The 23,512-nt window shown below is 38.4% G+C and overlaps 2 protein-coding genes across 2 annotated transcripts; one reads left to right on the top strand and one right to left on the bottom strand.

The window, feature by feature from the left end:
- Positions 1-445: 445 nt before the first annotated feature.
- Positions 446-8,004, bottom strand: LOC309354703 (vomeronasal type-2 receptor 26-like; the record flags this gene model as incomplete). Its single annotated transcript, XM_081884968.1, has 6 exons — positions 446-1,347; positions 3,119-3,245; positions 4,909-5,136; positions 5,934-6,377; positions 6,762-7,053; positions 7,958-8,004. The coding sequence occupies 6 exons, from the start codon at positions 8,002-8,004 to the stop codon at positions 446-448; spliced, it is 2,040 nt and encodes a 679-aa protein (XP_081741094.1).
- Positions 8,005-17,215: 9,211 nt separating this feature from the next.
- On the top strand, positions 17,216-21,809 carry LOC309354704 (vomeronasal type-2 receptor 26-like; the record flags this gene model as incomplete). The annotated part of the gene is made up of 4 exons (XM_081884969.1): positions 17,216-18,034; positions 18,394-18,621; positions 19,456-19,474; positions 20,908-21,809. The coding sequence occupies 4 exons, from the start codon at positions 17,216-17,218 to the stop codon at positions 21,807-21,809; spliced, it is 1,968 nt and encodes a 655-aa protein (XP_081741095.1).
- Positions 21,810-23,512: the final 1,703 nt, after the last annotated feature.

The following is a 23,512-nucleotide window of genomic DNA, read 5'->3' on the forward strand; positions in this document are numbered from 1 at the left end:
TGCTTTGTGTGATTTTTTTCTTTCAGAGATACTTCAGATCTTAGAGACTTCTGTGCCTGGAGCACTCCCTAAAGCCAAACCAGTCATTTAATTCATACTGTATCTACCCAAATGTGAGATTCAAGAAGTGTAGAGGTACTAGTTCACCCTATGTGTAGATTATTTTGAAGCTCTCCAGAATTTTTCCTGTGCCTAGACTGATCTGCTTCAAATGTCTTATTGAAAGTGATGTTGGATCTTATCCACAGTTTCATTCCTTCACATAGTCCCAATTCATATAAAACACATATGTTATGTTCCTATGTGGAATAACAAGAACATAAATGATAAGATGATTCCTTCTATTATTTATATTTTTTCAGCTTCCTGATTAGGAAAGATGCAGTGAGGATGTTAATTGTCAGCAAGTCCATGTAGCCTAAGACCCAACAAAAAGTTCTGTCATTTATATCTTTCTCCGTATCAACTGCTCTCTGTTGTTCAACTCAGGCCTCATCACAATAATGTAGCATTTTGGGGAAAAGATGCAACCCAGCAGGCCAGCACTGGAAGCCAAGATGGAGAAGATCTCCACAGCCACCATGTATTTTCCTCTGGTGCTCAGGTAAGTTGGAATAAAGGAGAGCCAAACGCTGCAGAAGACCAGCATGCTGAAGGTGATGAACTTGGCTTCATTGAAACTGTCAGGCAACTTCCTGGCTAAGAAGGCCACAGTGAAGCTGACAATGGCCAGGAAACCCATATAGCCTAAGACACAGTAGAACATGAGGACTGACCCTTCATTACATAGAAATATAATTCCTTCCCTCATTGAGTGCATGTCCAAATCTGGGAATGGAGGAGAGATTGTCAGCCAGAGTGCACATATTACTACTTGAGTTTTAGAGCAGGAAAGGACTATGGAGTAAGCCAATCTTTTCCCCACCCATTTCCTGATACTGGATCCTGGCTTAGTAGCCATGAATGCCAAAACCACTGATATAGTTTTGGCCAAGATGCTAGAGAGGGCCACAGAGAAGATGATGCCAAAAGCAGTTTGTCGGAGGAGGCAGGTCACCTTATTAGGTTTTCCAATGAACAACAAAGAACAGAGGAAACACAAGAGGAGGGAGATGAGGAGAATGTAGGTGAGGCTTCTGTTGTTGGCTTTGACTATGGCTGTATTCCTGTGCTTAATGAAGATGCCCAGCACCAGAGCTGTGATGAGGGACAATAAAAGTGCAGTGGAAGTTGAAACAATGGTCAGCACTTCATCAAAAGCTAAGAAGTTTGGTATCTTAGGAATGCATAGATCCTGGCCTTTGTTTGGGTATAGATCCTTTGCACAACTTGCACAATTTTCTAAATCTGAAAAGAAGTTAACAAAATATTGAACCAGAATAGTTCCGAATATTAAAATCTGTAGCAGCAGCAGTCCACCAAACATTATATTTCACCATGCAAATTTTGATACCTTTCTGCCCAAGATTCCTACAAATCCTGCACATAGTCTGGAATTTTCAACAGAAGCAGCATGTTTGTCCTAGATGTACAAGCATTCCCTCATAGCCTGCTTTTAAATACCATAGGTTCTTTATTCCATATATTAATCAGCAATTACAGGTTGTAGAATGAGTGCCATCCCACCAGATCATACTCAAAGTAGTCCCACTGAAAATAAATAGACTTAAGTAATATGAAATAAATACATAGATTGATTTCACTGGGTCGATTCTGAGTATTACTATTGCCCAATACATTTTAATACTAAAGAATCCTGATCCCTTATATTTTAATCCTGAATAATAACGGCATTTTTCCTGGCCCTCTTGTTAATGCCATAAAATCTTTATGCGATGCTCATAGTGATTCTTATGTAATTACTGGTTTGTGTTTGAAATATTAATCCCTACATGTTGTACTAGTTTGGCTGATCTGTGCTGCATAAGTTTATTTTTTTATATAGATTCCCACTTTATCTCTACTTAGACTTTCATAACTTCTCATTCTTGTTCCAAGGCAGATCACAAGCTGAAAGGAAGGACACAGCCAGCAACATGGTCCACCATAGCTTCTGCCTGGGTGCTCATCCCTTGTCAATATGTAGTGAGTCTTGCCCATGTTTTCCATAACACTGTGTCCCATGTGATTCTTCTCTCACATGCTTGGTCTGAATGATTTCAAAATAACAATTCATTATCCTCCAAGCATAAGTCCACTTTCTAGTGTATTGAAATGTTCCAAAAATGTACAAGCATTCCCATGGTACTTGATATTTTGTCTTGGGCAAGCCTCCTTTTATCACCCTGAACAACTTTTGCAAAACTTGAACTTTCTCTCTTTTATGTCTTCTTAACCCAAGTTCCTCTTCAGTTGCTGGAAACTTCTTAAGTATCATAATCGCTTCTCAAGGTCCCCTTCCTCTTTGACATTTGATCCTAGTAAGAATGTCCCTACTGCATGCATTTCTTTCTCTGGATCGTAAGTGTTTTTCAGGATACTTTCTCATACACAAAGCAATTGATTTTTGCAATGTGTCTGATACTTCAGCTAGAAGCTTTTCATTTATGGGTTGGATTGAGATTCATGGTTTATCCAAACTTCCTCTTCTCTCTCAATACCAGAAATTAAATATACCATCAATGGAAGCTCCTTTTATGGATTCTAAATCACAGGTTCAGCCATTACACTATGCTGTGAATTTGTTTGTGTTAAAATGTATTATATGTGCAATATTTTCCTGAAGATGACTACAGTGGTACTTTGGGTTACATACGCTTCAGGTTACAGACTCCGCTAACCCAGAAATAGTACCTCAGGTTAAGAACTTTGCTTCAGGATGAGAACAGAAATTGGGCTCCGGCGGCAGCAGGAGGCCCCATTAGCTAAAGTGGTGCTTCAGGTTAAGAACAGTTTCAGGTTAAGAACAGACCTCCGGAAAGAATTAACTACTTAACCCGAGGTACCACTGTTACAGAAATATGAAGAAACTGTACCTAAATGAACACTGAGAACAATGTACAACAACATAATTTTAAAAAATGTGCCAAGTTAATTATAACAAACTTGCAAAACAGTCTCTCATATTTTACTTCAGTAACTTGGGCAATCTGGTCTACCATGAAATAGCATGTCCTACCCTTCTCGTTTGAGACCATCCCATCTGGACATGGAGCACAATCATAGCAGCAAAATTTCTCTCCTTCTCTCTTTTTCTTCCCATAACCAGGTTGGCAGATGCCATTACATTCTGAAAGGGGTGGCACCTATCCAAAGATATTGGAAATTTAGCACTGAATAAAGTTAAGGGAAGAGTTTAGTATTAAATAGTTTGTAGAATTCTTCGTCCATCTGATATCTATCATGCTTTAAGGAATAGTAAACAGGGGGCACATTCCTTCTGTATTCAAACTCAGAAAGATTCAAAGTTCTATACTCAGTCTTATAAACTAGATTTGCATGTCATTGAATGTTACAAACTGAAGGCTTGACTCATAAATCTCACATAAAGTAATGACAGGGAACATCTATTTTCTGTAATACATGTTAGGCCCTGCCAACATATTGTTGTCATTCCTTATTTCTTTATACCTTTTTATACTGCTCTATCAGGCAATGTCCTCTCTTGGTGGCTTAAAAAGATACACCATATGCAACTACAATCTCAATAAAACAACATTATATAAAACACAACCTACAACCTCTAAATCAGCTTATACCAGCAGCCAGGTGGAACGGAAAGGTTTTCATCCTATTTCTGAAGGACAACAGTGACAAAGCCAAATGAACATCTCAAGGGAAGTATTTGCACAGACCAGGGGCCACCACAGAAAATGTCCTGTCCCTAGTAGCTGTGTATGTACAGAACTCATTTAAAGAGTAGCCTAAGAAGCAGAACCACCAATAATGATCTTAAGGAGTTGGGCGTGCTCACGTGCGTAAAGAGAGTTCATCAAATGATAGCTTGCCACCAATGAAATATTCACTTTTCATATAAAAGCGAGGAATAATAATAATAATAATAATAATAATAATAATAATAATAATGCATTATTATCCCCCACATATAAGTGAAATGCATGTAAGTGGGTGGCACCCTGGAGAGTTTCCATGGCTCATGAGGAGATCCTCCCCAGAGCCCATCAGGTGGGGAGGCTGAGAAGCCTCAACAAAGCCCCACTGTGCCTCTGGCTTTCAAGGAGACCCTTTCCAGAGCCTTAAGAGCAGTGCCCCCCCCAAGGGTATGCAAGGGTATGAACCGGCACCTATTTTTGTGTTGTTAAAAAGTGTGGCATGTACTGTAACAACTTTTTGATGAGTACTGGCACCTATTTTTCCAGGAAAAAAACACAGTTTAAGAAGATGTTCTTTTGGGCTAAGGGGAGAGTCTCCTCGTGAGCCATGAGGACTTCCCAGCTCTTTCTTGACACTTCTGGGTTACCCGTACTGCACATGTATGCAGTCATATGCAAGTAGATTGTGCATAAGTGGGGAGTTGCTTATACTTCATATCATTTTCTGTATGACAGTGAATACCTGAATACCAGAAGTTGGGTCTCCACTACCATCAGTCTGCCCAGACACTGAGGTCCAGCTTCGAGGGCCTTCTAGCAATTCCCTCAGTGCGATAAGTCAGGTTACAGGGGACCAGGCAAAGGGCCTTCTCGGTAGTGGTGCCCGCCCTGTGGAATGCCCTCTCATCAGATGTCAAGGAAATAAACAACTATCTTGACTTTTAGAAGACATCTGAATGCAGCCCTATTTAGGGAAGATTTTAATGTTTAACTTTTTTTTGTTTTTAATAACCTGTTGGAAAGCGCCCAGGGTGGCTGGGAAGATCTGGCTAGATGGGCGGGGTATAAGTAAATATAATAATAATAATAATAATAATAATAATAATAATAATAATAATATTGCATTATTATCCACCTGAGTCAAACTTCTGTGCCATTCAATTCTGGCCTCATCAATGGTGAATTCTTTGCCAGGAGGAGCCTGAGGGTCCAGCCTTCCCACTTTGATTCTGACGTAGGATTTATTTGGGAATGTGATCAAATTTGTAATATCAAATCCAGCAGCTAATTCTCCATGTTCATTCAATGTAATTTCATCTCCAGCACTGTTGTTGAATGACATTCCTTGAAGAAAAGAATGGAGCTAGGTGGAAAGTGAAAGAGAATCAAAAGAACTAACAAAAATAGGAATTGGTTATTGAAATAGCTTTCCTAGATGGATTTTACTTATTTTTCTCTTTCAGAGAACCTTTACACAATGGAAAGTTTCTGACTTTCAGTAGCCGACAAAGGAAGAGAGTGGAAACTTTAAATTTAGTTGAAGTTGCTGTCAAAAGAACTTTCGAAAAGAATAATGGAGGATAAGTTAGGGTATAAACATCATCATCTGAAGGGAAGGGAAGAATCTGAAAAGCATGACAAGAGCTGGGTGCTCATGTTCTGTAGACATTGATTTGGTAATGGAATACTGGTATCACAGAACTGTCATTACAGAAACATTACCTTCCAGGGTTCCACTTTCTGATAAAATAGCTTGTCTCCACCCTCCATTTTTCTGAAGTTGGTTTTAGTTGAGGAAGTCATATGTAAGGCTTGTGCCAGAGCATAGACAGCATTATAGATACTGTAGCTATGGCCAGTCATGCTCATTTCAAAGAATGGTGCAGGAAGGCTCTCCAGCATCTCCTCCCCGGTACATGAGTATGTTGACACAGTGGAGTTTGAAAGTGAACAACTAAATGCTTGTTCCCAGAACTCGTTGATAAAACCATCTGCATCTGCCCATGAAAGATTTATATTCTTAAGAAATTCTTCGAAAGCCCGAAGCTCCTTTGTATGAATTGAGAAGCAGATAGAACCATGGAACATATGTCTATCAACCTCTGTAATCTTTTGAAAGGTATACAGTGTAAAATCAATTTGGGCTGTTGTAATCCAAACCTTTTCTGGAGATAACATCTTTTTATACTGTGGATTGATTTGTTGAAGTATCTTGACTACTCCTATAACACCTCCCAACCATCGAACAGTTCCACTGTCTCCATATATAATAACTGCATTGGCCTTGCTCAGCATGAAAGTTGGCAAATTATTCAGTAGGTCATCAACCATTTCAAGTACATTACCTGAGAAATATAAATGTTTCTGAACTCTTTCTGTGAATGCTGAACATATTCCATGCTTGGAAAGTATTGGCTCTATGGTCTGCAAGAATGTTTCTCCCCCTTGGTCGTTTATAGCAATGAGACCGACCCATTTCCATCTGAAATGCAGAAGTAACTGGATAATTCCCTGATACTGAAGGCCTTCGTTGGGAACCATGCGGTAAAAGGAAGGGAACTTGATCTGATCAATGGCTGCTGTTTCAAATGAACCATATGAAATCTAAAACAACAACCAGACATTTTAGAGTGGAATCAGTGGTCCATAATCCTTACATTTATTAATTGCCCCTTTACACTGCAATCCTATAAATTTCCAACAATTTAAGCAAAACTCTCCATTATTTATAGAGACAGACAAACACACCCACCCACTTTTGCTCACTCACATCCCCTTACATACAATAGAGTTAATTTAATAGAATTCAGAAAGCCATCTTGCCCTTATCATTCACATCTCTGATTATCCATGTTATACCCCACAATCAGTTCCACATAATTCAGCTTTTACTTTCCCCATTCAAGTTCCTACTGGAAAGAGAGAAAGAGAGTGAATTATAGTGGAAGATTAAAGGCAATCCCTCTTATTCCCAGACTCAAATTCTACCTGTGGAATCTTGTAAAGACCTAAGATGTCTGCCAAGTGTGAAGAAATATCAGAATCAAGTCCTCCGATTACTCCTATTACGTTATTCTGAATACCACATTTGTAGTTTGGGACAAAGTGATATGATTTAAAGAGCAGGTCCAGAGTGGAACGATAGGTCATCTTTGAATCAGTATAGCTGTCGTAGATGTGGAACCCAAGAGTGACATTGGGCAGGATCTTGGGATTATCATTGATCTCATCAACAGCAAACACCAAGGCCAGGATGTGCTGGTAAAACTTGGTCACCACACTGCAAATAAAGTGGCTGGATATTTCATGGGACTTTTGAACAGTACACAAAGTGGTTTTGTCTCAGTAGTGGTCTACTCTAATCTGAACAGTTAAGCTGTCAGAGTATACATATAGGACACAACCAGCATAGTTAGTCATTAATGAAGTTCTGTAACAAAAGAGGAAAATGCACCCTAACTTCATTTTTCATAAGGATAGGCCCGTTTTGAGCAGTCTGTAGCTCAAATCGGATTTTTAATCTCTCAGCAGATACAGACTGTGGAGATGTCTATAGAGAATGGATAGATTGTCTTGAATTTCACTTCATGAGTGCTGTCCATTTTGTTCTTTATCACCATTGATCTTCAGCTACAAATGCCTGCTGAAGTGTGCTACAGTTTTTGGAACTATTACCACATTTGGAGTGTTCCTGAACCTGCAAAAACTTCCTCCAGTACTGGACCTCTGTGTGTATTTTTAGAATCCAGCTTTTTATAGGTTGAATCCCAGGGTTAAGTGAACATAAAAGGAATGTGATAAGCTGCTTCATATTCAGCACACCAATGTCAGTATTTTCTTTACAGGCTGCCAGCCATTTTCCAGTGTTTCAGAGAAGGATATTTCCTAATCATATTTGTAAAAAACCAGGGAATGAACCTGGGACTTTTGGCATGCACAGCCTGTGCTGTACTGCTGAGCTATGTTCTGCTCTGTAAAAGAAAAGTGTTATATTTTTCTCTCATTCCCAGTTTTCCCTTAGCAAGTTGTTTCATTACACAAATGCATGTTCCCTTCTAGGATGCTTTAAGCCTCTCATTCTGTTCTACAGTGCATCCCTTTTGTTGGTAACCATATTCTATTGGAGATTTAAAATGAAAAGATAGTATGAAATAATATATGTGTATTTCCTCACTACATCTTACTCTTCATAGGTTGAAAGCCTAATGATAACCTTTAGGTTGAAGATCATTTAGGAAATGGGTATTTTAAGCCAAGTCTCTCTATGTGCATATATTTCAATGACTCATCAATGATTAACCATCAACCTCACACACTGATTTTCGCTGGAAGTCACTGATGATTAGGATATAATAATAGTATGACTCAGCAAAAATGGACATTTAATTAATAATAATAATTAAATCCACTGCCCAATGTTTAGTAGGAATAACTCAAACTAGCTAACAGAAACATTATTTCATTATTTTCAAAACCTAAACAGGATTATTATTTCAATTCACTACAACTAAGAAAATTCACAACAGGCAAAACTAGATATACATTTCCGCAGGAAAAGATTGACAGCAAATATCTCAGGCAGAGAAAGTACCAAAGAACCATTTAACCTCAAGGTCCTTTTTGAAGAGGCAGAGAACACACTATTAATAATTACAGGTTATGTGTCAGATGAACAATTTTGTAGTCTTATTACATTTTATGCAAGAACCCATTGCACCATTTCAGTACATTTTAAAAGATCCACAGCACATCTTAGCTGAAAATAAAATTGCACATACTATAATGCACGAAAAAGAAGAGGCAGTTTAGAATCACTAAGAGTTGGAGACAGGTAGACATTCTATAGATTTGATGCATTTACTGTAAAGCGTTATCTAAAAATGGTACACCAGAAATTCCCACTGAGTGAAAACATGAAAATTATCAGGGATTTCAGAAGTACAAAATAATGAATCATTTACGGGGTTTGAGCGGCAAAACTAAACTTGGAGAGGAAAATGTATGAAATTAAACCCACAAGAGGATAATAAAACATTCAACTTTTAAAGGACACAGCAAGTTCGGTCTTGTCAAACCAGAATGCACCTTAGATTCCAATTTTAGATAGAACAGCCAGCACATTTGGCCTCATTTGTTCTGATATCATCTGAAATACCTGTGGGGTCTGCATGTCGGTCATTTTATGTGCCATCCACAGTTTTTTTCTCATCTCGTCACAATAAAATTTTAAAAACTGTTTCTCCCCCCCCTTTTCATTCCTTGCACCTCCTAACAAATAAAGCAGGAACGTTGGGAGTCACAAGCTGGTGAGTGAGGAAAAAGCTAATGGCAAGAGTCAATAGTTGTTAGGGCTACACCTTTCTCTCTGTCTCCCTGTGATTTATTTCCCACCTCCTGCTTTTCCCCCTTCGTCTCTCCCTCTCCCTCTCAGCTGTCTCACTTCCCCACATGCTTTCTCCTCCATGCCACCCATATGCTATTAAGCTGAGGGCTACGTGAGGCCCATGGGGTAAAAGTTCTCCACTCCTGAAATAAAGAACTATAAAGCTTGAACATGTCTGAAAATTTGGGTGAAATACAAAAGCTGCCCTATACTCCCCTTACATAATGGAAGCTCTCAGAGGCTATGTATTATAACAAAACCATAGAGCAATTGGATCTTGAAACGCTAATGTTTCCAAATCTTCAACTGATAGTATAGGTATAGTCTAAATATACAGGCATTTGAGTTTTTCATTTTCTTAACGTCCATCCAGCCAGCCAGCCATGCAGAAGCAGGTCTATTTTTGGTTTTAAACAGCAATCAAAGCTATTTGCAGACAGCCACACTAATAGAAAGAATTCGGTAAAATGAAATCAAGGGACATTTCCTTACGATGGGGTCTTATAGGAGACTTGAGAAGGGTGTCTGTTGAATAAGATTTTGGGGAAAATGTAAAGCATATGAGAAACCATCCCACCAATGAGGAGATCACCTGGCTCATACCAGTCATGTGGAATATCTACAGGATTATTATTGATGCGCTTAACTGTATGCACTTTGCACAGCAAATCTGGGAGCAGCAAAAGCAGAAGCAGCAACATCCTGTACTGTAACTTCCCTTGGAACCCGGGAATTCCAGTTTACAATATTAACTGGCTGATCACTGTAAGAACAGAATGCTGGACTAGAAGGGCATTGGAGCTGATGTGGCAGAGCTGCTATTATGTCAGGATCTTATTATTACAAATGGGCTGGATTTGAAGATTAGTTGGATGGCATCTGGCTCTGCCAATGAGCTTCTCAAAGAGACATCTTCCAGTCTTATCCACAGCATGCCCTATGCGTGCCTTGAATGCTAATTAGGAAACATTGATTTGAAGCTTGACCTAAACAATGAAAGAAGGAAACTAACTAAAATGACAGAGCCCTGTGTCTCTCTTCTCCCTAATATTAGGTGCCCCTGGAACACTTATGTACTTACAATGATTTCAGAAGTGGTTGTTTAACTGTTTTCCACTGTATTCTGGAAAGCACTAGCCAGATGAGTTGATTATGGTGATTTTTGTAATTACTACTGAATTATTTTTTGTTTACTCCGTTGTGAGCCATCAGCTACAGAACTCCAGAAGTCAATATGTTCAGCAGATTGTAGGTATTACATTTAAACTCCCATGGTGCATGGACTGTGGCTAGCAATGCTTCAACCTATGGTGACCATGCTCTGTGTGATTCAGCATCCTTTGGGCCAAATGGCTTTGTTTGGTTGAAGTCTTATCCTCCTTCTCTGAACTCTTTTTCAAATATATATATATATATATATATATATATATATATATATATATATATATATATAATCTTTATTAATTTCAAATAAATATATTTATGAAAAACAGATGTACATACAAGTAAACAAACATACAATCAAACAAACAAATAACAGAAAAATCAAACAAACCACCACACTATAAGATATAAGAAGATTAATAAATTATCATCATATATACTCTTGGTATTGAACACAATTATTAAATTGATAGAAAAGAAATTTAAAACTGACTTGCAATTAATCTCACTGTACTTTGTCTATTCATTACTTTATACCGCACAGTTACATATTTCTTATATAATTTCTTTTTACCTCCCTATAAACTTATATTTGCTAGCTGCAGATATTCTACCATTAGGATTTGCCAATCTTCTGTGTTGGGTATTGTTGTGTTTTTCCAATTTCTTGCTACTAAAATTCTGGCCACTGTTATTCCGTACATGAACATGTTCCGTACATGTTCTTTTCGATTTCCCTATTTCTTTTGGCAAAATGCTTTTAAAAAAGATTTCTGGCCTCTTTTTGAATGTTAATTTAAATAATTTTTTTTAAGTTCTTCATATATATTATTCCAAAAAACACAAATATCTGTACATTTCCACCACATATGCAAATAAGACCCAATTTCTTTATTACATCTCCAACATATAGATGATCTGTTCTTAGACGTTTTAGCAAGTTTTTCTGGAGTTTCGTGCCATCTATACATCATCTTCATTGTGTTTTCCCTGAGATTGTAGCAGGCTGAGAATTTTATGTCTTCTCTTCCCGCCATAATTCTTCCCATTGTTCCATGTAAATATTATAGCCCAAATCTTGCACCCATCTCACCATTACAGCTTTCACTTGTTCTTCCTTTACCTCCCATTCCAATAGGAGGTTGTATACCCGTGAGATATATTTTTCTTTACTTTGTATCAATTCTTTTTCAAATGTTGATGTTTCTTTTGCAAGTCCTGCTTTTTTATCAATGGTTAATCTTTGATGTATTTAAAAATATTGCAGCCAGTCTGTTAGATACCCTTTATTTACTTAATATTTTTTCAATATAGGTTCATCCTGTTGTCCTTCTAATAATAATCGGTATGTGGCCCATTCCCCATCCATATTCTTTTTCTTAACTGCCTGTGCTTCTGTAGGTGAGCTCCATGGGGGAATCCTGGGTTCTAGTATTTTGACCAGAACTTATATAATGATTTCCTTATTAAATGGTTCAAGAAGCCCTTGTGGACCTTTACCTTCTCATATGTTAAATAGGCATGCCACCTGTAATGGTTATATGGGGTTGCTCGTGCGTAAGTTGCCGCCACTCCTGGCTAGGTGGCCTGGTTAAACCTTTCCTGGCTGGATAGCCCTTCATTTCATGGCTGTTCAGTCGCTAGCAGAATCCGTCAGTGGGCGTTTCTTGAACCTCTTCCAGCAAAGAAGCTCTTTGACGCCAAGTCGCCGCCTACTTTCCCTGCGCGGAAGTCTTCTGCGCAGGGTGGGTTTGGGCAGCGGAGGACCTGTGCTCTCCTCGCTGGTCTCCTGCGAAGAGTCCTGGATCCTCCTCTCTGCTTCCCTCATCGGCCCCCCTCTATCCCTGGTGTAGCGCTGATTATCTTCCCCAGCCAGAGACCTGCCTCTCTCCTTGCTTGGCCCCTCTCCAGCATCGCTGTGGAGCCTCGCCTCCTCCGCTAGTTGCGATGGCAGTTCCCTGACACCACCCATACCAATTATCATATCCCTCCAAATCTAATACATCAAAATCCCTTAATGTTATCCAATCTTTAATCCATAATAATGCTGCAGCTGCATGGTATAGCTCTAGATCAGGGAGCGCGAAGCCTCCTCTCTCTATTTTATCTGTTAACAGTTGGAATTTTATTCTCGTATTTTTTCTCATTCTCTGAACTTTACCCCCCTACTAATATTAATTGAGAACCAAAGCTAGCTTCAGTTTCTGCTGTCATAAATCTATCATGGAAGGCAGGTTGTGTGAGTGTTCAAGGCGATGAAAAGTAGATTAAAATAAAAAATATACACACTCAGGCATATTGGGCATGAAGGGAGATTTCCTGTCACCTGATTCTTCAAAGTCACAGGAGTTCAGAGAAGGAGGATAAGACTTCAACCAAACAGAGCCATTTGGCCCAGAGGATGCTGAAGTGTACAGATGATAGTCACCATAGGTCGAAGCATTGCTAACCACAGTCCCCGCACCATGGGAGCTTACCCAGATAAGACAGAGGAAGGACAAAGAAGCACTATGTAAGTTTGCAAGCAAACTCACATTAGAGTGATTTTCTTTGTACGATGAGGTTTAAACTGTTGCAGGACCCCACATCAATTAATACAGTTGTTATTGAAAACAGGAAAAAAATGAATATCCAACTAGCACAACAGGGCTTTCTCTCCTCTCCAGCCTCTGTATGCTCCCCACACCTTCCACAACACACACACACACACACACAAACTCTGCACAAGAGGACAAAAGGTTATTCCTTCCCCAATTTGGCATGCAGCAATGCTTGTGGAACTATCTCCCCAATGCTACATTAAATTCTCCCCTCACTCTGGGTAGAAAAACTTTCTCTACCCTCATTGTCCCAATTCTCAAGAAATAGAATTAATGGATCTGAAAGTTCCTCTCGTATCTTTGAGAGTAGCAATTATTTCATCACAAGGATTTTAGATCTTGATGCTAAAATGTAATACCTACAATCTGCTGAACATATTTACTTCTGGAGTTCTGTAATTGATGGCACACAATGGAGTAAAGAAATAATAATTCAGTTGTCATTATCTCCCCAGTAATTATAAAAATCACCATAATCAACTCATCTGGCTAGTGCTTTCCAGAATACAGTGGAAAACAGTTAAACAACCACTTCTGAAATCATTATAAGTACATACGTGTTCCAGGGACACCTTATATTAGGGAGAAGAGAGAGGCAGGGCACTGTCATTTTAGTTAGTTTCCTTCTTTCATTGTTTAGGTCAAGCTTCAAATCAGTGTTTCCTAATTAGCATTCAAGGCATGCATATGGCATGCTGTTGAGGTTAAGGATAAGATTGGAAGATGTCCCTTTGAGAAGCTTCTTGGCAGAGCCAGATGCCATCCAACTAATCTTCAAATCCAGCCCATTTGTAGTAATAAGATCCTGACGTAATAGAAGCTCTGCCACATCAGGTCAAAGGCCCTTCTAGTCTAGCATTCTGTTCTTACAGTGATCAACCAGTTAATATTGTAAACTGGAATTCCCGGGTTCCAAGGGAAGTTAGAGTACAGGATGTTGCTGCTGCTGCTTTTGCTTCTCCCAGATTTGCTGTGCAAAGTGCATACAGTTAAGCTCATCAATAATAATCCTGTAGATATTCCACATGAATGGTATGAGCCAGGTGATCTCCTCATTGGCGGGATGGTGTCTCATATGCGTTATGTTTTCTCCAAAATCTTGTTCAACAGACATCCTTCTCAAGTCTCCTTTAAGACCCCATCGTAAGGAAATGTCCCTTGATTTCATTTGACCAATTCTTTCTATTAGTGTGGCTGTCTGCAAAAAGCTTGGATTACTGTTTAAAAACAGAAATATACCTGCTTCTGCATGGCTGGCTGGCTGGACATTAAGAAAATGAAAAACTCAAATGCCTGTATATTTAGACTATACCTATACTAGCAGTTGAAGATTTGGAAACATTAGTCTTTCATGATCCAATTGCTCTATGGTTTTGTTATAATACATAGCCTCTGAGAGCTTCCATTATGTAAGGGGAGTATGGGTCAGCTTTTGTATTTCACCCAAATCTTCAGACATATTCAAGCTTTATAGTTCTTTATTTCAGGAGTGGAGAACTTTTACCCCATGGGCTTCACGTGGCCCTCAGCTTAATAGCATATGGGTGGCATGGAGGAGAAAGCATGTGGGGAAGTGGTATAGCTGAGAGAGAGAGGGAGAGGGAGAGGGAGAGGGAGAGAGAGGAATGGGGAAAAGCAGAGGTGGGAAATAAATCACAGGGGACAGAGAGAAAGGTGTAGCCCTAACAACTATTGACTCTGGTCATTGGCTTGTTCCTCACTCACTCCCAACATTCCTGCTTTATTTGTTAGGAGGTGCAAGGAATGAAAGGGTGGGGAAAACAGTTTTTAAAATTATATTGTGATGAGATGAGAAAAAAACTGTGGATGACACATAAAATGACCAACATGCAGACCCCAAGGTATTTCAGATGATGTATTTTGTACTCCTGAAATCCCTGATAATTTTCATTTTTTCACTCTGTCGAAATTTCTGGTGTACCATTTTTAGATAACGCTTTACAGTAAATGCATCAAATCTGTAGAATGTCCACCTGTCCCCAACACTTAGTGACTCTAAATTGCCTCTTCTTTTTCATGCATTATAGTATGTGCAATTTTATTTTCAGCTAAGATGTGCTGTGGATCTTTTTAAAAGTACTGAAATGGTGCAATGGGTTCTTGCATAAAATCTAATAAGACTACAAAATTGTTCATCTGGCTTATCACACAAAACGTGTAATTATTAATTATTATTAATAGTGTGTTCTCTGCCTCTTCAAAAAGGACCTTGGGGTTAAATGATTCTTTGGTACTTTCTCTGCCTGAGATATTTGCTGTCATTCTTTTCCTGCGGAAATGTATATATTCAACTAGTTTTGGCTGTTGTGAATTTTCTTAGTTGTAGTGAATTGAAATAATAATCCTGTTTAGGTTTTGAAAATAATAAAATAATGTTTCTGTTAGTTAGTTTGAGTTATTCATACTAAACATTGGGCAGTGGATTTAATTATTATTATTAATTAATTGTCCATTTTCTCTGGGTCAGACTAATATTATATCCTAATAATCAGTGACTTTCAGCAAAAATCAGGGTGTGAGGTTGATGGTTAATCATTGATAAGTCATTGAAATATATGCACACAGAGAAACATGGCTTAAAATGCCCATTTCCTAAATGAACTTCAACCTACAGGTTGTCATTAGGCTTTCAACCTATGAAGAGTAAGACGTAGTGAGGAAATACACACATATTATTTCATACTATGTGGTTACCGGAAAAAAGGGATGCGCTGTAGAACAGAATGAGAAGCTTAAAGCATCCTAGAAAGGAAGAGGCATTTGTGTAATGAAACGACTTGCTAAGGGAAAACTGGGAATGAGAGCAAAAATATAACACTTCATTTACAGAACAGAGCAGATCTCAGCAGTACAGTTCAGGTTGTGCATGCCAAAGGTCCCAGGTTCAGTCCCTGGTTTTTCAAATATGGGATTAGAAAATACCCTTTTCTGAAATACTGGAGAATACAGTAGCTGGCAGCCTGCAAGGAAAATATTGACTTTGGTGTGCTGAATATGAAGCAGCTTCTCACATTCCTTTTATGTTCACTTCTGGGTTTCAACCTATAAAAAGCTGGATTCTAAAGATACACACAGAGGTCCAGTACTGGAGGGAGTTTTTGCAGGTTCAGGAACTCTCCAAATGTGGTAATAGTTCCAAAAACTGTAGCACACTTCAGCAGGCATTTGTAGCTGAAGATCATTGGTGATAAAGAACAAAATGGACAGCACTCATGAAGTGAAATTCAAAACAATCTATCCATTCTCTATAGACATCTCCACAGACTATATCTGCTGAGAGATTAAAAATCCGATTTGAGCTACAGACTGCTCAAAACGGGCCTATCCTTATGAAAAATGGAGTTAAGGTGCATTTTCCTCCTTTGTTACAGAACTTCATTAATGAATAACTATGCTGGTTGTGTCCTATATGTATACTCTGACAGCTTAACTGTTCAGATTAGAGTAGACCACTACTGAGACAAAACCACTTTGTGTACTGTTCAAAAGTCCCATGAAATAGCCAGCCACTTTATTTGCAGTGTGGTGACCAAGTTTTACCAGCACATCCTGGCCTTGGTGTTTGCTGTTGATGAGATCAATGATAATCCCAGGATCCTGCCCAATGTCACTCTTGGGTTCCACATCTACGACAGCTATTCTGATGCAAGGATGACCTATCGTTCCACTCTGGACCTGCTCTTTAAATCGTATCACTTTGTCCCAAACTACAAATGTGGCATTCAGAATAAAATATTAGGAGTAATTGGGGGACTTGATTCTGATATTTCTTCACGCTTGGCAGACATCTTAGGTCTTTACAGGATTCCACAGGTAGGATTTGAGCCTGGGGATAAGAGGGATTTCTTTAATCTTCCACTACAATTCACTCTCTTTCCAGTAGGAACTTGAATGGGGAAAAGTAAAATCTGAATTATGTGGAACTGATTGGGGGGGGTATAACATGGATAATCAGAGATGTGAATGATAAGGGCAAGATGGCTTTCTGAATTCTATTAAATTAACTCTATTGTATGTAAGGGGAATTGTTGCACAAAGTGATATGAGTGAGCAAAAGTGGGTGGGTGTGTCTGTCTGTCCCTATAAAATAATGCAGAGTTTCACTTTAATTGTTGGAAATTTATAAGATTACAGTGTAAAGGGGGAAAAATAATAAATGTAAGGATTATGGACCACTGATTCCACTCTAAAATGTCTGGTTGTTGTTTTAGATTTCATATGGTTCATTTGAACCAGCAGCCATTGATCAGATAAAGTTCCCTTCCTTTTACCGCATGGTTCCCAACGAAGGCCTTCAGTATCAGGGAATTATCCAGTTACTTCTGCATTTCAGATGGAAATGGGTCGGGCTCATTGCTATAAACGACAAAGGGGGAGAAACATTCTTGCAGACCATAGAGCCAATACTTTCCAAGCATGGAATATGTTCAGCATTCACAGAAAGAGTTCAAAAACATACATATTTCTCAGGTAATGGACTTGAAATGATTGATGACCTACTGAATAATTTGCCAACTTTCATGAAAAGCAAAGCAAATGCAGTTATTATATATGGAGAAAGTGCAACTGTTCGATGGTTGGGAGGTGTTATAGGAGTAGTTAAGATACTTCAACAAATCAATCCACAGTATAAAAAGATGTTATCTCCAGAAAAGGTTTGGATTACAACAGCCCAAATTGATTTTACCTTGTATACCTTTCAAAAGATTACAGAGGTTGATAGACAAATGTTCCATGGTTCTATCTGCTTCTCGATTCAAGCAAAGGAGCTTCGGAATTTCGAAGAATTTCTTAAGAATATAAATCTTTCATGGGCAGATGCAGATGGTTTTATCAACGATTTCTGGGAACAAGCATTTAGTTGTTCACTTTCAAATTCCACTGGGCCAGCAGACAGATGTACTGGGGAGGAGATGCTGGAGAGCCTTCCTGCACCATTTTTTGAAATGAGCATGACTGGCCATAGCTACAGTATCTATAATGCTGTCTATGCTCTGGCACAAGCCTTACATATGATTTCCTCAACTAAAACCAACTTCAGAAAAATGGAGGGTGGAGACAAGCTATTTTATCAGAAAGTGGAACCCTGGAAGGTAATGTTTCTGGACTGACAGTTCTGTGATACCAGTATTCCATTACCAAATCAATGTCTACAGAACATGAGCACCCAGCTCTTGTCATGCTTTTCAGATTCTTCCCTTCCCTTCAGATGATAATGTTTATACCTTGATTTATCCTCCATTATTCTTTTTGAAAGTTCTTTTGACAGCAACTTCAACTGAATTTAAAGTTTCCACTCTCTTCCTTTGTTGGCTACTGAAAGTCAGAAACTTTCCATTGTGTAAAGGTTCTCTGAAAGAGAAAAATAAGTAAAATCCATCTAGGAAAGCTATTTCAATAACCAATTCCTATTTTTGTTAGTCCATTTGATTCTCTTTCACTTTCCACTTAGCTCCACTTGTTTCTTCAAGGAATGTCATTCAACAACAGTGCTGGAGATGAAATTACATTGAATGAATATGGAGAATTGGCTGCTGGATTTGATATTACAAATTTGATCACATTCCCAAATAAATCCTATGTCAGAGTCAAAGTGGGAAGGCTGGACCCTCAGGCTCCTCCTGGGAAAGAATTCACCATTGATGAGGCCAGAATTGAATGGCACAGAAGTTTGACTCAGGTGGGAAATAATGAAATATTATTATTATTATTATTATTATTATTATTATTATTATTATTATTATTATTATTATTAATTATACCTCACTTTTATATGAAAAGTGAATATTTCATTGGTGGCAAGCTATCATTTGAAGAACTCCCTTTACGCATGTGAGCACGCCCAACTCCTTAAGATCATTATTGGTGGTTCTGCTTCTTAGGCTACTCTTTAAATGAGTTCTGTACATACACAGCTACTAGGGACAGGACGTTTTCTGTAGTGGCCCCTGGTCTGTGCAAATACTTCCCTTGAGATGTTCAATTGGCTTTGTCACTGTTGTCCTTCAGAAATAGGATGAAAATCTTTCCTATCCACCTGGCTGCTGATATAAGCTGATTTAGAGGTTGTAGGTTGTGTTTTATATAATGTTGTTTTATTGAGATTGTAGTTGCATATGGTGTATGTTTTTAAACCACCAAGAGAGGACATTGCCTGATAGAGCAGTATAAAAAGGTATAAAGAAATAAGTAATGACAACAATATGTTGGCAGGGCCTAACATGTATTACAGAAATCTATTTTCTGTTTCCTATCATTACTTTATGTGAGATTTATGTGTCAAGCCATGAGTTTGTAACATTCAATGAAATGCAAATCTAGTTTTAATCCATTAATAAGACTGAGTATAGAACTTTGAATCTTTCTGAGTTTGAATACAGAAGGAATGTGCCCCCTGTGTACTATTCCTTAAAGCATGATAGATATCAGATGGACGAAGAATTCTACAAACTATTTAATACTAAACTCTTCCCTTAACTTTATTCAATGCTAAATTTTCAATATCTTTGGATAGGTACCACCCCTTTCAGAATGTAATGGCATCTGCCAACCTGGTTATGGGAAGAAAAAGAGAGAAGGAGAGAAATTTTGCTGCTATGATTGTGCTCCGTGTCCAGATGGGATGGTCTCAAACGAGAAGGGTAGGACATGCTATTTCATGGTAGACCAGATTGCCCAAGTTACTGAAGTAAAATATGAGAGACTGTTTTGCAAGTTTGTTATAATTAACTTGGCACATTTTTTAAAATTATGTTGTTGTACATTATTCTCAGTGTTCATTTAGGTACAGTTTCTTCAAATAGGAAAATATTGTGCATATAATACATTTTAACACAAATTCACAGTTAGCATAGTGTAATAATGGCTGAACCTGTGATTTAGAATCCATAAAAGGAGCTTCCATTGATGGTATATTTAATTTCTGGTATTGAGAGAGAAGAGGAAGTTTGGATAAACCATGAATCTCAATCCAACCCATACTGGAAAAGATTCTAGCTGAAGTATCAGACACATTGCAAAAATCAATTGCTCTGTGTATGAGAAAGTATCCTGAAAAACACTTACGATCCAGAGAAAGAAATGCATGCAGTAGAGACATTCTTACTAGGATCAAAAGTCAAAGAGGAAGGAGACCTTGAGAAGCAATTATGAGACTTAAGAAATTTCCAGCAACTGAGGAGGAACTCGGGTAAAAAACGACATAAAACAGAGAAAGTTCAAGTTTTGCAAAAGTTGTTCAGAGTGATAAAAGGAGGCTTGCCCAAGACAAAATATCAAGTACCATGGGAATGCTTGTACATTTTTGGAACATTTCAATACACTAGAAAGTGGACTTATGCTTGGAGGATAATGAATTGTTATTTTGAAATCATTCAGACCAAGCATGTGAGAGAAGAATCGTAACCTGAGGTACCACTGTAATTATATAAGAATCACTATGGACATTCGCATAAAGATTTTATGGCATTAACAAGAGGGCTAGTAAAAATGCCGTTATTATTCAGGATTAAAAAATAAGGGATCAGGATTTTCTAGTATTAAAACTTATTGGGCAATAGTAATACTCAGAATCGATCCACTGAAATCAATTTATGCATTTATTTCATAAAATTTATAAACCACTTCATAATGGAAAGCCTCTAATTGGTTGACAAGTTGCTTAAGTCTATTTAAGTGGGATTGCTTTGAGTGGGATGGAACTCATTATACAAACTGTAATTGCTGATTCATATATGGAATCAAGAACCTATGGTATTTAAAAGCAGGCTATGAGGGAATGCTTGTACATCTAGTACAAACATACTGCTTCTGTTGAAAATTCCAGACTATGTGCAGGATTTGTAGGAATCCTGGGCAGAAATGTATCAAAATTTTGCATGGTGAAATATGTTTGGTGGACTGCTGCTGCTACAGATTTGAATATTCAGAACTATTCTGGTTCAATATTTTGTTAACTTCTTTTCAGATGTAGAAAACTGTGCAAGTTGCAGAAAGGATCTATATCCAAACAAAGGCCAGGATCTATGCATTCCTAAGATACCAAACTTCTTAGCTTTTGATGAAGTGCTGACCATTGTTTCAACTTCCACTGCACTTTTATTGTGCCTGATCACAGCTCTGGTGCTGGGCATCTTCATTAAGCATCGGGATACAGCCATAGTCAAAGCCAACAACAGAAGCCTCACCTACATTCTCCTCATCTCCCTCCTCTTGTGTTTCCTCTGTTCTTTGTTGTTCATTGGAAAACCTAATAAGGTGACCTGCCTTCTCCGACAAACTGCTTTTGGTATCATCTTCTCTGTGGCCCTCTCTAGCATCTTGGCCAAAACTATATCAGTGGTTTTGGCATTCATGGCTACTAAGCCAGGGTCCTCTATCAGGAAATGGGTGGGGAAAAGACTGGCTTATTCTATAGTCCTTTCCTGCTCTAAAACTCAAGTAGTGATATGTGCACTCTGGCTGACAATCTCTCCTCCATTCCCAGATTTGGACATGCACTCAATGAGGGAAGGAATTATATTTCTATGTAATGAAGGGTCAGTCCTCATGTTCTACTGTGTCTTAGGCTATATGGGTTTCCTGGCCATTGTCAGCTTCTCTGTGGCCTTCTTAGCCAGGAAGTTGCCTGACAGCTTCAATGAAGCCAAGTTCATCACCTTCAGCCTGTTGGTCTTCTGCAGTGTTTGGCTCTCCTTTATTCCAACTTACCTGAGCACCAGAGGAAAATACATGGTGGCTGTGGAGATCTTCTCCATCTTGGCTTCCAGTGCTGGCCTGCTGGGTTGCATCTTTTCCCCTAAATGCTACATTATTGTGATGAGGCCTGAGTTAAACAACAGAGAACAGTTGATACGGAGAAAGATATAAATGTCAGAAGTTTTTGTTGGGTCTTAGGCTACCTGGCCTTGCTGACAATTAACAGTCTCATTGCACCTTTCCTAGTCAGGAAGTTGAAAAAATATAAATAATAGAAGGATTCAGCATATCATTTATGTTCTTGTTATTCCATATAGGAACATGTGTCTTTTATATGAATTGGAACTGTGTGAAGGAATTAAACTGTGGATAAGATCCAACATCACTGTCAATAAGATATTTGTAGCAGAACAAAATAAAAAAATTCCTTCCAGTAGCACCTTAAAGACCAACTAAGTTAGTTCTTGGTATGAGCTTTCGTGTGCATGCACACTTCTTCAGATACCATTTGTAGCAGATCAGTCTAGGCAATGGAAAAATTCTGGAGAACTTCAAAATCATCTACACATAAGGTGAACTAGTACACCCTAATTACATTTCTTATCTGAGTGAAAGACTGGTGACAGGGAGCTTCTTAACCACGTCAGATTGCCTCAGATCAGATGTGTTGTTTCTAAAGTGGTAAGACAATATTATCCAGTGTCCCTACCTCCTAATAACATTAGAACTCTCTCCAGAATTGTTTCCAGTAAGCAGTTAGTATGATACAATGTCCAATACATCTTACGTAGGTGGAAGAGTGTAACAGCCCCCAGTTGTAGCAAATTAGGCAAGTGGGGAAAGGATGGAGTGGGTTCAACTCTAAAAATATTCTTAGGAATATCTCTTTCTAGCTATTTTTTCATTGTTAGCTCAGTACCTTCCTATCCAGGACCTAGTGTGGGCTGGTTTGATGGCTGGAGAACTTTGCCCCCCTACTAATATTAATTGAGAACCAATGCTAGTTTCAGTTTTTGCTGTAATAAATCAATGAGCTAGCAATGGAAAAAATAGCTAGAAAGAGATTGTGCTGATTAGCCACTCCATCCATCACCCTCCTGTCTTGCATAACCCTCCGTTGGTCCTTCTTTTCACCCACTTCACATAGACTGAGCACAAAATAATTCTGAGGCCTGTTGCAATATGATGGGTAAGCAGGGATATTCTTTATTACACAGATATGCAGTAATTTTCACAGCTTTGCTTTCAAGATGCAACTTTAAAGGGCACAATTTTAATATATCATATTCCTGGGCTGTCGGTGGAGCTGGGTGGGCATAGATCACTGGATATTGTTTTTAAATTAGCATACAGTGTGTATTTTTCCAGAAATTTGTATGAGCTGTCCAGAAGATAACCATCCAAACAAGGGCTATGATCACTGTGTTCAAAGATACCAGTTTTCCTAGCTTTTGATTACACTTTGGCCATCATTTCATTTTTTTCTGCATTTCTACAGGCTCTGGTCACAGCTCTGGTGTTGGGCATCTTCTTTAAGCACCAGAACACTGCCATAATCAAAGCCAACAGCAGAAGCCTCACCTACTTTCTCCTCACCTCCCTCCTCTTGTGTTTCCTCTGTTCTTTGCTGTTCATCAGAATGCCTAATGAGGCAACTTGCCTTCTCCGACAAACAAGTTCTGGCACCATATTCTCTGTGGTGCTTAATAATAATAATAATAATAATAATAATAATAATAATAATAATAATTTTATTTATATCCCACCCTCCCCAGCCAAAGCCGGGCTAACAAAGGTAAAAATATCACAGTTTACATAAAATCAGAATCAGTCAATTGAAATACATTCTAAAATCAATTCAGAATCAAATTAAT

The sequence above is a fragment of the Podarcis melisellensis genome (assembly GCF_964234715.1).
Source record: "Podarcis melisellensis genome assembly, chromosome: 13".
Lineage (NCBI taxonomy): Eukaryota > Metazoa > Chordata > Lepidosauria > Squamata > Lacertidae > Podarcis > Podarcis melisellensis.